Source organism: Cavia porcellus, unplaced genomic scaffold (genome assembly GCF_034190915.1).
Source record: "Cavia porcellus strain 051 isolate PalLab524CR breed Dunkin Hartley unplaced genomic scaffold, mCavPor4.1 scaffold_23, whole genome shotgun sequence".
NCBI classification, from domain to species: Eukaryota; Metazoa; Chordata; class Mammalia; order Rodentia; family Caviidae; genus Cavia; species Cavia porcellus.
Genome location: NW_026947506.1, coordinates 37615622 through 37628843, shown reverse-complemented (window position 1 = coordinate 37628843; position 13222 = coordinate 37615622). Strand labels below are relative to the sequence as shown.

Here is a 13222-nt window from a genome sequence, read left to right as displayed (position 1 = left end):
TATAAAAAGAGACTTTCTGTTCCTCCTTGTTGAGGCAACAACTACCACCTAACTTCAACTACAATTTACAGGAAATACAAAGGAATATACAGAACAATGTGAAACTTTGCAAATCTCGCTCTGGGAAACACTACAAAGCCAAAAACACGTTTCACAAAATTTTTTTTTTTTTTTGATCTTTTTGAGACTGAGTTTTGCTATGGAGTTCAGGCTGGCCTTGAACTCACTTTGGTAGCCCAGGCAGGCCTTGAGTTCACAGTAATCCTTCTGCCTCTGCCTCCTGAATGCTGGGATTACAGGCATATACCACATACCTGGCTCATTTCTTAATTTTTTTTTTTTTTTTGCCAAACAGAGAAAAGTAAACTTAAGCAAAAATAAAAACAAAACAAACTGTCTCAAAGTAAAATAATCTGAAAGAGGGTTTGGGTGGGGATAGGTCATTCAGTGGTAGCTTACTTGCCTAGCATGTGTAAGACTCTGGGTTTAATCTCCCAAACCACAGCAAAAAAAAAAAAAAAAATCCAAAAACAAATCAAAAGAAAACATCTAACAGGAGCAATCAAACATTTAGTATACAGGGAAAATCCAGAACTCTACTCTCTCTTTGATGCTTGTATATTCCTATTCTCTGTTGTATTCACTAGTCATTTCTTCTAGAATTCTTTAGAAGGTTTTGTTTTTTTTCTCCCTGTAGTTAATATCTTTCTGAGAAAACATGTCTGACCCTTGGTCTCCTGTCACAGAGTTATATTTAGATTTTTCCAAAAACAGTATCTTTGAGATCTATTGAAAAAAAAAAAATGCCATCAGAGTCTGTACACAGAGAACTGAATCAAGTTCAAAAGACCAAAAGAGAAGAGAGGACAAAGAGACATAAATATATACTTCACATTTTGGCTATTTATTGATTCTTTCACTTTAGCCTCTTCTTATTTAACAGTAGTTCTTAATGCTAAAATTCTAATTTAAAATAGGCATTTCCTTATTGTTAGGCCATAAAAGCAAAGGGACTTAAAGAAAATAGGACAGAACTTAGAGAAACAAGGTCATGGGAAAGCAATAGCAACAAAAATAGAAATGCTGTCTTTGGGCTGGGGATTTAGCTCAATGGCATAGTGCCCGTTGGCAAGCGCAAAGTTGTGAGTTCGATTCCCAGTACAAAAAAAAGAAAAAAGAAAAGATAAATGCTGGCTTTGGTAATAAACTTGGCTCCCAGTGCTCAAGAGCATTACATACAAATTGTTGGTAAATGCAAGCCGCTTATGAGTCATAAGCTTTTGCTTTTTTGAAAGTGGAGCACCAGCAGTTGTACCAGGGGTTTAACCCAGGGCTTTTGTGTCAAGTACTTCCCCAGCCCTTTTATAATTTTTCACAGGGTCTTGCCAAGATGCTACAGTATGTTGTCCAGTCTTGGCTTCAATCTGTGATTCTACTGCTCAGCTTACCAGAGTGCTGGCATTACAGGTATATGCCACCATGTGCTGCTACAAGTGTTACTAAGGAATGTTGGACAACTTACTTTTTTTTTTAGACAACTTCTAAAGACAGTAGAATGTCAAAAAATACTGTATTTCTCTGTGATTCAGGCAGGAATATCTTTTTTTTCCCCCTTTGGAGACAGGGTCTTGCTAAATAGTCACTCTAGAGCCTCAGCCTCTAGAGTGCTGGGATTGTAAGAGAAAGCCACCATGTCTGGCTAAAGGCAAGCATATCTTTAAACTAAACAGTGTTACTGGGGTACACATAAGAAAAAAATATCCTTATAATAAGTCCTACTTAAATACAAATGTTATTTTGAGGAGAGAGAAAATCCAAGGTAACAGTGAGAAATTTGTACTTGGAGAATTATGGAGAATGGTTTTCCACTTTTTTGTGCAGTACAAGTGACGTGATACAGGTGTTTGCTATACTACACCTGTTTCTATTTAATGTTTTAGAAATTCTTGACCCAAAAATAACACAAAGGAAACTCTGAGAGACACCACACCTGGGATCACAGTTGGCTCATGCCGTCACACTGTTTACAAGTTCACATGGTTGTTTTCACTTGCCTGTCTCACGTCTACTCCTCAGAGTAGGGTTCAGTACACTTTGCACATCAGCGTTATGCTGTACACCAGCAGGGTCAAGACATGCCCTACAACTCAGGTCATTATGAAGGTATGTTTCCAATTTTCTAAAGATCAGCAAATGCCACACATCTAAACATCATCACTCCCTTATAGTAGGCTCTTCAGTTAAACAGGAAGTACATGCTTTGGGAACATCGCACCAAGCCTGCACCTGCTTTCCTTTACCTGTGATGTGTCCGTTGTGCTCCTTGAGTTCATGAGCTTTCACCCACTGGCTCCCATTCTTCTTATAGATGTGAACTTCGTGATTATTGGGGCTAAGGGCAATTTCTGAAGAGACATACAGTATAACTGTTAACACTTCATCTGGAAACTGTCTCCACATAAAGGGATGTCATACTTGGCATTTTACAAAGATAGAAGGAATAGGAAAGATTTTTTTAAAAAGTAATTCCCAAATCAATCCTTGAAGAATTCTTTTTATTATTAGTGTGTGAACACAATGGGTATTCTTATTCTTAGTGTACCAAAAAAATTTGATTCTGCTGATAAACTATTACAAAGTTTTCCTTTCTAATAAACCAATACAAGTGTTGGAGATACGGCTTAGTGGTAGAGTCCTTGCCTAGCAAATAAAATTCTGTTTTCAGATCTTCTGGACCAATTCAAAATATTACTATGAGCAATGGATTTTTTTCCCCCACTGTTGGGGACTGAATTCAGATAAGACACTTATGATCCTAGACTAGGCACTGGTTTCCTCAATATGGTAGCAAAAATATAAATTACAAATAAAAAAAAATACATAAGATGGATTTTTTCAAAATTAAAATCTTTAGTGCTTTAGCTGGGTGAGGTGGCACATGCTTGTAAGCCAAATATTTGTGGAGGTTAAAGCAAGAAGACCACTGTGAGTACGAGGCTGGCCTGGCCTCCACAGTGAGTTCAAGGCCAGCCTGAAGTACATAGTAAGACCCCGTCTCAAAACAAGAATGACAACAAGAAACCCCAAAACAATAATTGAAATCTTTTGTGCTTCAAAGTACATCATGAGGGCCAAGAACACAGCTCAGTGGTACAGGCCTGTATGGCAAGCACATGGTCCTGAGTTTGATTTCTGGTACCAAAAAAAAAAAAAAAAAAAAAAAAATCACATACACACACACACAAAAACCCCCACCAAAATACATCATGAGGGAAATGAAAAGACAACACACTGGATGAGGAAAAATTAAAAATATTTGTAAATCATATATCTGATAGAAGATTTATGTGCATATAAAGAATTGCTCTGACACCATTTTAAAAAAAATTTTAAAAAGACAAAGCATCAGAATAGGCTTTTTTCCAAAGAGATATACAGATGGCCAATAAGTATGTGAAAAGATGTTCAACATCATTAATCATCAAGTGTATAAAAATCAAAATGAAGTTGGGTTGGTGGTGCATGCCTGTAATCCTAGCACTTTGGATGCTGAGGCAGGAGGACTGCTTCAAGTTTGATACCAGTATGGGCTACAGAAGTGAATGCAAGGCTAGCCTAAACTGCACAGCAAAACCCTGTCTCGAAAAAGAAAAGAAAAGATGAAAAAATTAAAATGAGGTAACTACTTTCTACCCCATTAGGATAGATATAATAAAATAGGTAATAACAATTTTTTTTTGCTTTTTTAACAAAAACAAATATTGATAAACACATGGAGAAATTAGAACCCTCTCATGCTGAGAATGACTATTTTAGAGAACATTGATAATTCCTCAGAATGTTGAACAGTTACCATATAATCCAGCAATTCAACACCAATGTACAGCATATAATGAAAACATGTCCACATAAAAATTTGTATGTGAATGTTTACAGCAACATTATTCAAAAGAGATAGTAAGTGGAAACCCCAAAGTCAATCAAATGATGAAAATAACAGAATGTGTTATAGCCATATAATAGAATATTAGTCATAAAAAGGAGTGTGGATATATTGAATAATATAGTGGAACCTGGATAACATTATGCTCTGTGACAGAAGGCAGACGCAAAAAGTCACATAGAGCAGCCCTCGCACACACACCAGCTACCACTTGGAATACATCTTGCCAGTAACTGGCACAGGCTGGGAAAAGCAGCAGCCAGCCTCACACCAGCACACCCAATGGCCACCATCAGATATCGATAGCCAGCACTGGTCAGGAGAACCAGCCAGTCACACTTCAGAGAAATTGTAGCCAACGTGGGAAGTGCCTCAGATCCCACTACCCACTTGTCTGGAAGAACCCAAGAAAATGTTAAAACAAAGAAGCAAAAGGTAGTCTCTAGCTTCCAACCCATGCAGAACAAGTCCAGGAGATATAAACACAGAAAAGACTGGGAGTTGCACACCTGAAATTTCTAAAGTGATGGAAATTAACATAAAGAAGCAACTTCATGAGGCTATAAAAGAATTTAGAACAAACATTATCTCAGGTAAAGATGAAATGAAAAACATAATAAAAGAATTGCTGAGTATCTCTAAAGAAGACATAGTAAAAAAAAAAAAAAAGAGGAGCATAGGAAAATGAGGGAAACCTTGAGTGAACAATATAAGAAAGATTTAGAATACATGAAATAGATTCAAAGAGATATCCAGGAAATTAAAAACTCTAGTGAAAGCTGGCAAAACTGCTTGAAAAAAACTGAAGACAAACTTTCAGACCTTAAAGACAGGTTTGCAGCTAGTGATCATAAAAGGGAAGATCTCTTAAAAATAACAAGGAATCAGGAAATAATTCAATGGCTGTAAAATGACACAAAGAATAATAGGTGTCAGCAAAAAAGCAGGGGTCAACACAAACAACATAAAAAGTCTGTTTACAGAAGTAGTAGCAGAAAACTTCCCAAGCATGAGAAAATGATGTGACATACAGTAGATAAGTGAGGCAATATAGAATTCCAGCTAGGCATAACCAAAATAAATCTACACCCAGACATATAATAATCAAGATCCCAGAAATTCAGCATAAGAACAGAATATAAAAAGCTGTTAGAGAAAAGAAACAGATCACCTATAAAGGGAAACCCATCAGATTCATGACAGATTTCTCAACACAAACCATAAAGAAGAGATTGAACTGAAAGAAAACAACTTCCAACCCAGATCGGTATATCCTACAAAACTATCTTTCAAAATTAATGGAGAAACAAGATACTTACATAACAAAGAACAACTAAAGGAACTCATGACCATCAAACTAATACTACCAAGAATACTGAAGGACATTCTTCAGAGAAAGATAAAAATGACCTAAGTTCCAGGAACAGCAGAGGGAGATCACTAAGTAGGGCAAGCAACTGAATGAAGAGGAAAAATCGGCAGCCAATGACAGGAAAAATAGCAAGGCAGAGATAAGCTAGTGCATGCTGGCCATAACCATTAATGCAACGACCTCAATTCACCAATAAAAAGAAACACAGGCAAACTGGATCAGGAGACAGGATCCATCAACATGCTTTATACAAGAAACACATTTAACTGGAAAGAAAATTCATAGACTAAAAGTCAAAGGAGAGAAAACAATGCTCTATGTGACAGGGAACCAGAAAAAAGTAGGGATACTTTGTCCATCAACTGCAGAATAGGTAAGAAAGATATGGTAATTTTATACAATGGAAAGCTACTCAGCTATAAAGAAAACCTCGAGGCTCTTGTATGTAAATGGATACAACTTGAGATTATGCTCACGGGTGAAACAGTTCAGAATCACGTGGGTAAACATCACGTTGTCTCCCTAATATAAAAAAATAAAGGAGTTAGTAGGATCCAAAATGCACAATAGTATTGTGAAAGTGAAAGGGGAGGAAATGTCTAAAAAGCGAAGGCAGTGGCCATTGTTAATCTATCTTGCTTTGAAGCCCTGTATTATTTTCATTGTTCTGTTTTGTTTGGTTTTGTTCTCTTTGTTTTGTTTGATTTTATTGTCTGATGGTATAAGCAGCTACTTTGAAAAAGAGGAATTATGGCAGCCATTGTTGATTTCCTATTGTCTTGTTCTGAAGTCCTGTATCACATTCATTGTTTTGTTTTGTTTTGTTTGACTCTTTTATTTTGTTTGGTTTTATTATCTTCAAAATAAAAAAAAAGTCACATATAATATTGAATGATTTTAAGCAAAACATCTAGAATGGTCAAATCTACAGAAACAAAAATTGAAGCAGGGGAAACACAAATTTAAGGTTAGCAGAGGAAACTTAGCCAGTGTCTCTCTCAAATAAAATTTAGGGAAAAAAAGACACACTAAGTATGTAAATCTGTAATTCAGTGCTAACCTAGCATGTACAAAGCCCTAGGTTCAATCTTTAGCACTGGAAGAAAAAAGAAAAGAAAAAGAAGGAAGAGAAGTAGAAAGAAAAGATAGAGAAGGAAGACGAAGAGGAAGAGGAAAAATAAAAGAGGAAGAAGTAGAAAAAGAATTGATGATTGTGTAGGGCAGGAATTTTGGGGAAAACAGATTGGCTGCTGGTGCTACAGATAGTTTCTCTTTGATGTATTCTCCTATTAAAAATGCTTGGGACCAGAAATATTTCAGATTTTGAGCTTTTGTTGGATTTCTGAATGTCTGTACAGATTTTACTAGTTAAGTATCCTAACCCCAAATTCTGAAATGTTCCAAACTCCAAAATTTTTAGAGCATCATGTTGGTGCTCAGAAAGTTTTACATTTCTGAGCATTTTCATTTTGGACTCTGGGGTTAGTCAAAATGCTCAATATGTTGCATAACTATGAATATGCTGAAAAAATCACTGAATTATACACTTTAAAAGAGTGAATCTTATTTTATTTTGCAGTACTGGGGATTAACTCAGGGCCTTCACACTGAGATACATCCCTAGCCATTTTTTAATTTTTATTTTGGGATGCAGCCTCCTTAAATTAGTAAACTGTTCAGAGTGGGCCTAAACTTTCCAACCTCCTGCCTCACCTTCACAGAGTGCTGGGATTACAGACATGTGCCACCATGCTTGACTAGAAGTGTGCATTTAATGTCCTCTTTACAAGAAACACTTTAATATATGAATCCTAAAAATGCCCAAATCTAAAATGTATCAAAGGTGTCAAAAGTAAGAGCAAAACGGATAGCATACTTACGGGTACGGTCTCTGTTCCAGGCATGACAGGTGATTGGCTCTAGTAAAAACTGATGCAGGGACATATTCTTAGTGTTTTCAAAGGATAGAAAGCTGCAATAAACAAAAAGAAAAGCATTTAAAATAAGAAGCAACTGATATTTAAGTTATCTGAGGATCGTGAAATGTTTTTAGATAAAATATTCTTTCATTAAAAAACAATCAATTTCAAGATCAAACCTTCTTTTCAATATCAAAACTTAATCATTTAAGCCAGGTGTGGTGGCTCACGCCTGTAATCCCAGCACTCGGGAGTCTGAGACAGGAGGATCATTGCAAGTTCGAGACCTGGCTGGGCTACAAAGTAAGCTCAAGGCCTGCTCGAACTGCGTAGCGAGACTCCATCTCCAAAAAGACAAAAAAAAAAAAAAAAAAAAAAACCAAAACTCAACTTAATCATTTAAATAAACTTTCATTGTAACTATCAATGTAGAATTTATTCAGTCAGGGGTCATCAATGGACTCCCAAACCATTTTGACTATCGGGATACAGGATATTTACACAGTCTTAAATATTACCTCACATAATGTTTACTACTTATAAAGGGAAAAACATGCTTTTATAATATAGAAATCTGGCAGGCAACACCTTAACAAAGTGACCAAACTTATCACAAACAGTAGAATGATCTAATCTGATAAGCCTCTTGATGGGAAATAACATAAAGTATACATCATCATTCATATATAATGACCTGATTTATCATCCATACTCAATAACTTTTAACAGCAAAGAGGATACTACTAATAATTATGGTGTGACAACAGGTCACAGGGCTATTCTGGAGAAACCTGAGAATTTGGTCAACCCACTCATGAAGTATCAATGCCAAACGCTTTTACTCTAAATTCAAGAACATCTGATTTTCAGTTTACAGAAAATAAAGCGGAGAGGAATTAGTTAAGCAACATAAGGAGGAAACAGTTAAAACCAGGATGTTCCTCTGTAGAACAATTGACCTGAACTATTTTTTAAAAAGGCAGTGGTAGGGGGTGGGGGACAGATGCAACTATTTTTAGATGAAAAAGAGCTATAAAAACTAAATTTCATAAAAGTTGACTAAAATCCATATGTTTTAAAATAACAATAGAAGACATACTTTGTACAGTAGGGGAAATTTCAGTCTGAAATAGATAACATTACATAGCAATATACAATTATTTTCATTCTCCTAGCTATGATAATGGCATTGCCATGACTTTGCTTCTAGGATATAAAAACAATGCAGTATTTAGAAATGAAATGTCATGTATTCTGTAACTATTTTTAATTGTTCAGGACAAAAAATACATTAAAGGTGAATGCGATAAAACAAAACAAAAACTACTACCCACCAGTGAAACAAGGCAAAGCCTATACAGGTGTTTGAGATCTTAATATTACTCTTTAAACATTTTACTGACACTGAAAAGCAAAATATGAAACATGTCATTAAGTTAAAAATCAGATAAAATTCTCTATAGATACCCAAATCTAACTCCACTGAAACAACCAATTCCTGAAACGGGGAAAATTTTTTCTAAAAATCAGCCAGTATTTCTTTACCCCCAGTTCTGTCATTTCTAAGAGGCATTCTCACTACAAACTGCAGTTTCAATATATTTATGTACAAGTCATGTTAACCCAGGGTGGGGACTGAAATGTGAGATAGAAATTCTGCTGCAAGCAGAAAATGAATGATTATGAAGTGAGCAATAAAAGTTCAACTGACAAAGCAGTGGAACACGAATGTCAGTGGAAAACAGAAGAAATACTTCTGCTAAAAGAACCCAAAGGCCGAAAAGAAATAAATGTACCCTTAAATAAAGAAACATCTAGTATTTTCAACTGGCAGAAAAACGTCAATGTTTCACACTGTATTGTAAGAGAGTAGATATTTAAGTCATTATTTTTTTTTTCTTCTGCATGTTCTGGAAAGTAAATTATGACTCACAAAGAAAAGGCCTCTAATTGGAAATTTAAAACATTTCAAATGAATGTTAGTAAGACTGCTTAATTTGTTTTTTTTAAAAAACTTCCACAGGCACACCAAATGGTTTCCCTATTTCCAATCTCCTTAAATTCTCCTGCCAGTTTATTCATAGCTACACAAAATAGCATGTTATAACAGAGCTATCTCTTCAATTAAAAGAAATTTAGTTTAAAAGCCAAATTTGAAAAGTTCATTTGTTAAATGAAGCAAAACCAGTTTTCAAACTAATAATCCAATTTGATTATTGTAATAAAAGTATGTATTTCATGTATAGCTTTTTTAAAAAGTAGAACTGCAGAAAAAGTTTTCTTAACTGAGTTTTATAAGCAATGTAAAAAAGCTTACAAAAAAAGGCAGTCACACAATATCATAATTACTTATAAAGTTGCATTTCTGATTTTGCTGTATCACTTAAGTTCTATATTTGAACATATATTCAGACCTGTGCTACTTTTATAATCCTGTGGCTATTTTAAGTCTGTAGACCAATACAAATTCATGTTAGTCAAACTTAGAATGCATCTAGTAATCATAGCTTGTATTTTCCAAATTCAGTGAGTGCAAAAGAAACACATAACAGAATTTTGTATCAGGAAAAACATGCCTTCTTACATAGGGGGATGATTATAATTTCTAAATAGTGGTTAATATTTAAGTGAAATTTGAAAATCTTTGTCTTAATAAAGATAGGAGAAAGACAGACAAAAATGTGGTAACATGACACTTAACAATTTCTATTTTCATTGTCCAGCACTGACAGAAATAACAACAGCTTATGGCATAGTATGATTCTAGGGACATCCTATTTCTTTTTCTTCTGCTGCTGCTTTTTTTTTTGGTACTCGGAACCTAACTCAGGCCCTCATGCTTGTCAGGCTCCTTTTCTTTAACTATCACTTTGAGTAGTCATCCTGGTGTATGATACGGCTAGTTGAGCCAAAAGACCTTGTATGTGAATCCTGGGGTAGACACATACTGGTAATGAGACCCTAGGAGTTACTTAATATCTTTGAACCTAATTTATTTTATCTGTAAAACAGATGCTACCACTGATACCATAAAGCTGTTGGTAGGATTACATAAGGCAACATTTGAAACATGAAGTACTGAACCCAACTCAAACCACATCTTAACTTTCCTTTCTTCCTTTTGACTCCAGGCTTTTGAGCAGTCCTTAGAAGTACCCTCTGAACTTGGAAATGTAGCACACACTGTAAATTCTTATGCCACCACAACTTGAAAGTATTCATATGAGTGAGAATTTCAGTTCCCTGTTTAGGGTTAGTTTTCAAGACTGTGATTCACCTAATTTCTAATCATTCTCATTACTCAACCCAGCAACATCAGGTACTTCAGCAAGGTCACCACACCCTCCCAGTGATCAGACAGGCTTCAATTCCAGGCTCACTGGCATAGCATTTTCAATTTATTTGTGCAGGATTTGTTTCAGGACAGGATTAGATAATTACATCAAAATACTGCCACTCTCTCTCCAAAGCAGGAGTTTTAATTATCCAATGGGATTCCCCCCTCCTTCCAGTGTGATCACCAAACGAATCCCAGAAGGTCCCATAAATACTCCTCAGTAGGAAGCAGTCACATAATAAATCTACTCTCTAACAGGGTAAACACACCAAACTGATCCATAACCTCTCTTTTGTTTTAGATTCCTGAAAACCCAAAGCCTACATGACAGCAAAAGTTTAATAAAATTGAGAGAAGAGGCCAGAATTACTAGCACAGTGGTGTACATCCATGATTCCAGTTATTTGGGAAGCCAAAGCAAGAGGATGACAAATTCAAACCCAGCTTGGGCAATTTTTTTTGTTTGTTTTATTTTGGCACTACTTGGAATGAATCGAGAGCCTTTATTACACTGAGTTACCTCCCCAACTCCTTTTTTTTACTCCTAATTTTGATATAAGGTATTAAGTCACTAAATTGCTCAAGTTGGGCCTAAACTTGTGATCCTTCTGTTTCAGCCTGCCCGAGTGCTGGGATTACAAAGGTGCATCACCACTCCATGCTATTACCTGGACAACTTGGGGAGACTCTGTAGCAAATAAAAAATAAAAAAACCACCAGTGGAGGGAATGGGGGTTACCTGGCAGTGTCCCTGAGATCAGGCAAAGGAAAAAAGAAAAAGACCACGATAAAGACTGAACTAAGATCAATTTAATCGATGAGTTGAAGTATACAGAAGGCTCCAAAGTCATATTATAAGAACAGATGGCTTCCCAGACATGGTGGCAGATGCCTGTCACCTCAACATTTGAGAAACTGTGGCAGGAAGATGGAGAGTTCAAGTCTTGCCTATATAGTTGGGTCATGACAGCCTCAATTTGGAACATAGTAAGATCCTGTCTAAAAACCTCCAAGGGAAAAAAAAAAAAAAACCTCCAAGAACAGATGGTCTTATGAGCAAAGATTCTAAGCTAAATTAACTAATTGACTGATAGATTTTGAGACAGGATTTTCCTGTGTGGTTCAGATTAGTCTTGAACTTGCTTATGTAGCTCAGATTAGCCTCAAATATGGGAATCCTTCTGCCTCAGCTTCCAGGTAGGGGGATTACAGGCGTATGCTACTACACCCTGCTTTAAACTACAGTTTATTAAGTATCTACCATGTTCCCAACCGTGCTGCAGGTGCCATTATGGGTACAAACAAATCTGATACACTACCTTGTGCCTCGGGGCTGGGAGAATGAGTAGGAGAGGAAAGACTATAGGCATGTACAGACTGCCCAATAGGAATAATAACAGCTAATATTTATTGAACATCAGCCTATAAGTGGTAACTATTCTAAGCAAATTTGTGCGAATAAGTTCTGTTGATCCTCAGAAAAACTCTAAGAATGATCCTATTGCAGATGAGGAAACTGAGGCACGGAGAAGCAATCTTGCCACGGTCACCCAACAAAGCAGTGGAGTCGGGATAAGAGCTGACGATTTTACACAAAAGGTTCCCCACCGAATCCGAACGCCGAGAATGGCAGAAATCTGACTTGGGAGGATGTCAGTGGGAAGCCGTATGGAACCGTCAGCTGCACAATTAAGGGCTGCCTGTAGGCAGGAGCTAAAAGCTCCATAGGCGCCTTTTGTATTCAGGGAGCTATTCTAAATAAAGAAATGCTTGGCTCCTTATGAGGATCCATTAAGGAAATTATTCTGTTTAACACAATTTTATACACTTCGATAGATGTTCACAGTAGAGGTGCAGGTAGGAATATGGGGAGCTAGAGCTGTTGATTCTGGCATCGGAAGCGGCAGAGAACTCAAAAATCTTGAAAAGTAACCGATCGGTACGTGCAGCAATGCCAGGAGCTCGGGATATTAGAGAACAGGGATCCCCGCCCCCTCAGAGGCCCGGGCCACCCCTCAACCTCGGGGATCCCCGCGGCCTAAATCCCTGGCTCTCCGCCCCCGCAGGCCCAAGACTGGTGTGAGATTGGAATAGAAGAGGCCAACAGAGCCAGACACTCACCAATGCTGCTCTTTACTTGAGGTCTGGGCGGTCTGGAGGGGCTCGCAGCGGAGAATTCGCGGACTCTGGTCAGTCGACGCGAACAAGCTCCGGCGGGCGCGGGCGTAGGACGGAGGCCGAGAGGGAGCGGCTGACAAATCCCGGAAGTGGTCAGCGCGCCTGCGCAGCGCGGAGGCACGCACGATCTGCGCACGCGCACACCTTGGGCGCGCGGCCGGGGACTAGGTTAGAGATGTTGGAGGTGAGCTAGGAACGGAGTAACTGCCGTCGCCCCTTAGAGGTGGCGCGAGAAGGCCCTGGCAAAGCAGTCTGGACGTCTTGTTTCCTTGAAACAGTCTTCAGGATAATGGGCTGAGTAGCTTTGTGATTTCCCAAGCTGTTTTTTCAGAAGATGAGTTACTGAGGATTGTGTGGCTTCCGACCCCTGTGGACTGGACGGGGACTAAATCTTTCTCTCTTCAGAAAGCCCCAGTTCAAGCTAGTTGGTGTCCTTATGGTTTCGTGTCCCTCCTCCCCTATTCTCCCTTGGA

General features: G+C 37.6%; 1 protein-coding gene across 2 annotated transcripts in view; it reads right to left on the bottom strand.

Moving 5' to 3' along the window:
• Positions 1–12849, bottom strand: part of Arpc1a (actin related protein 2/3 complex subunit 1A) — a 29930-nt gene extending 17081 nt beyond the window's left edge. Inside the window, exons 1-4 of one of the 2 annotated variants that reach the window (XM_063234172.1) lie at positions 12693–12849; positions 7196–7287; positions 5792–5837; positions 2301–2405 (exon numbers count right to left, since the gene is read on the bottom strand). In XM_063234172.1, coding sequence (XP_063090242.1) covers positions 2301–2405; positions 5792–5837; positions 7196–7219 — 175 coding nt within the window. In that variant the 5' untranslated portion in view covers positions 7220–7287; positions 12693–12849. The remainder of the gene's footprint in view (positions 1–2300; positions 2406–5791; positions 5838–7195; positions 7288–12692) is intronic. The other variant, XM_003470022.5, reaches the window with a different exon arrangement.
• Between the last annotated feature and the right edge of the window lie 373 nt (positions 12850–13222).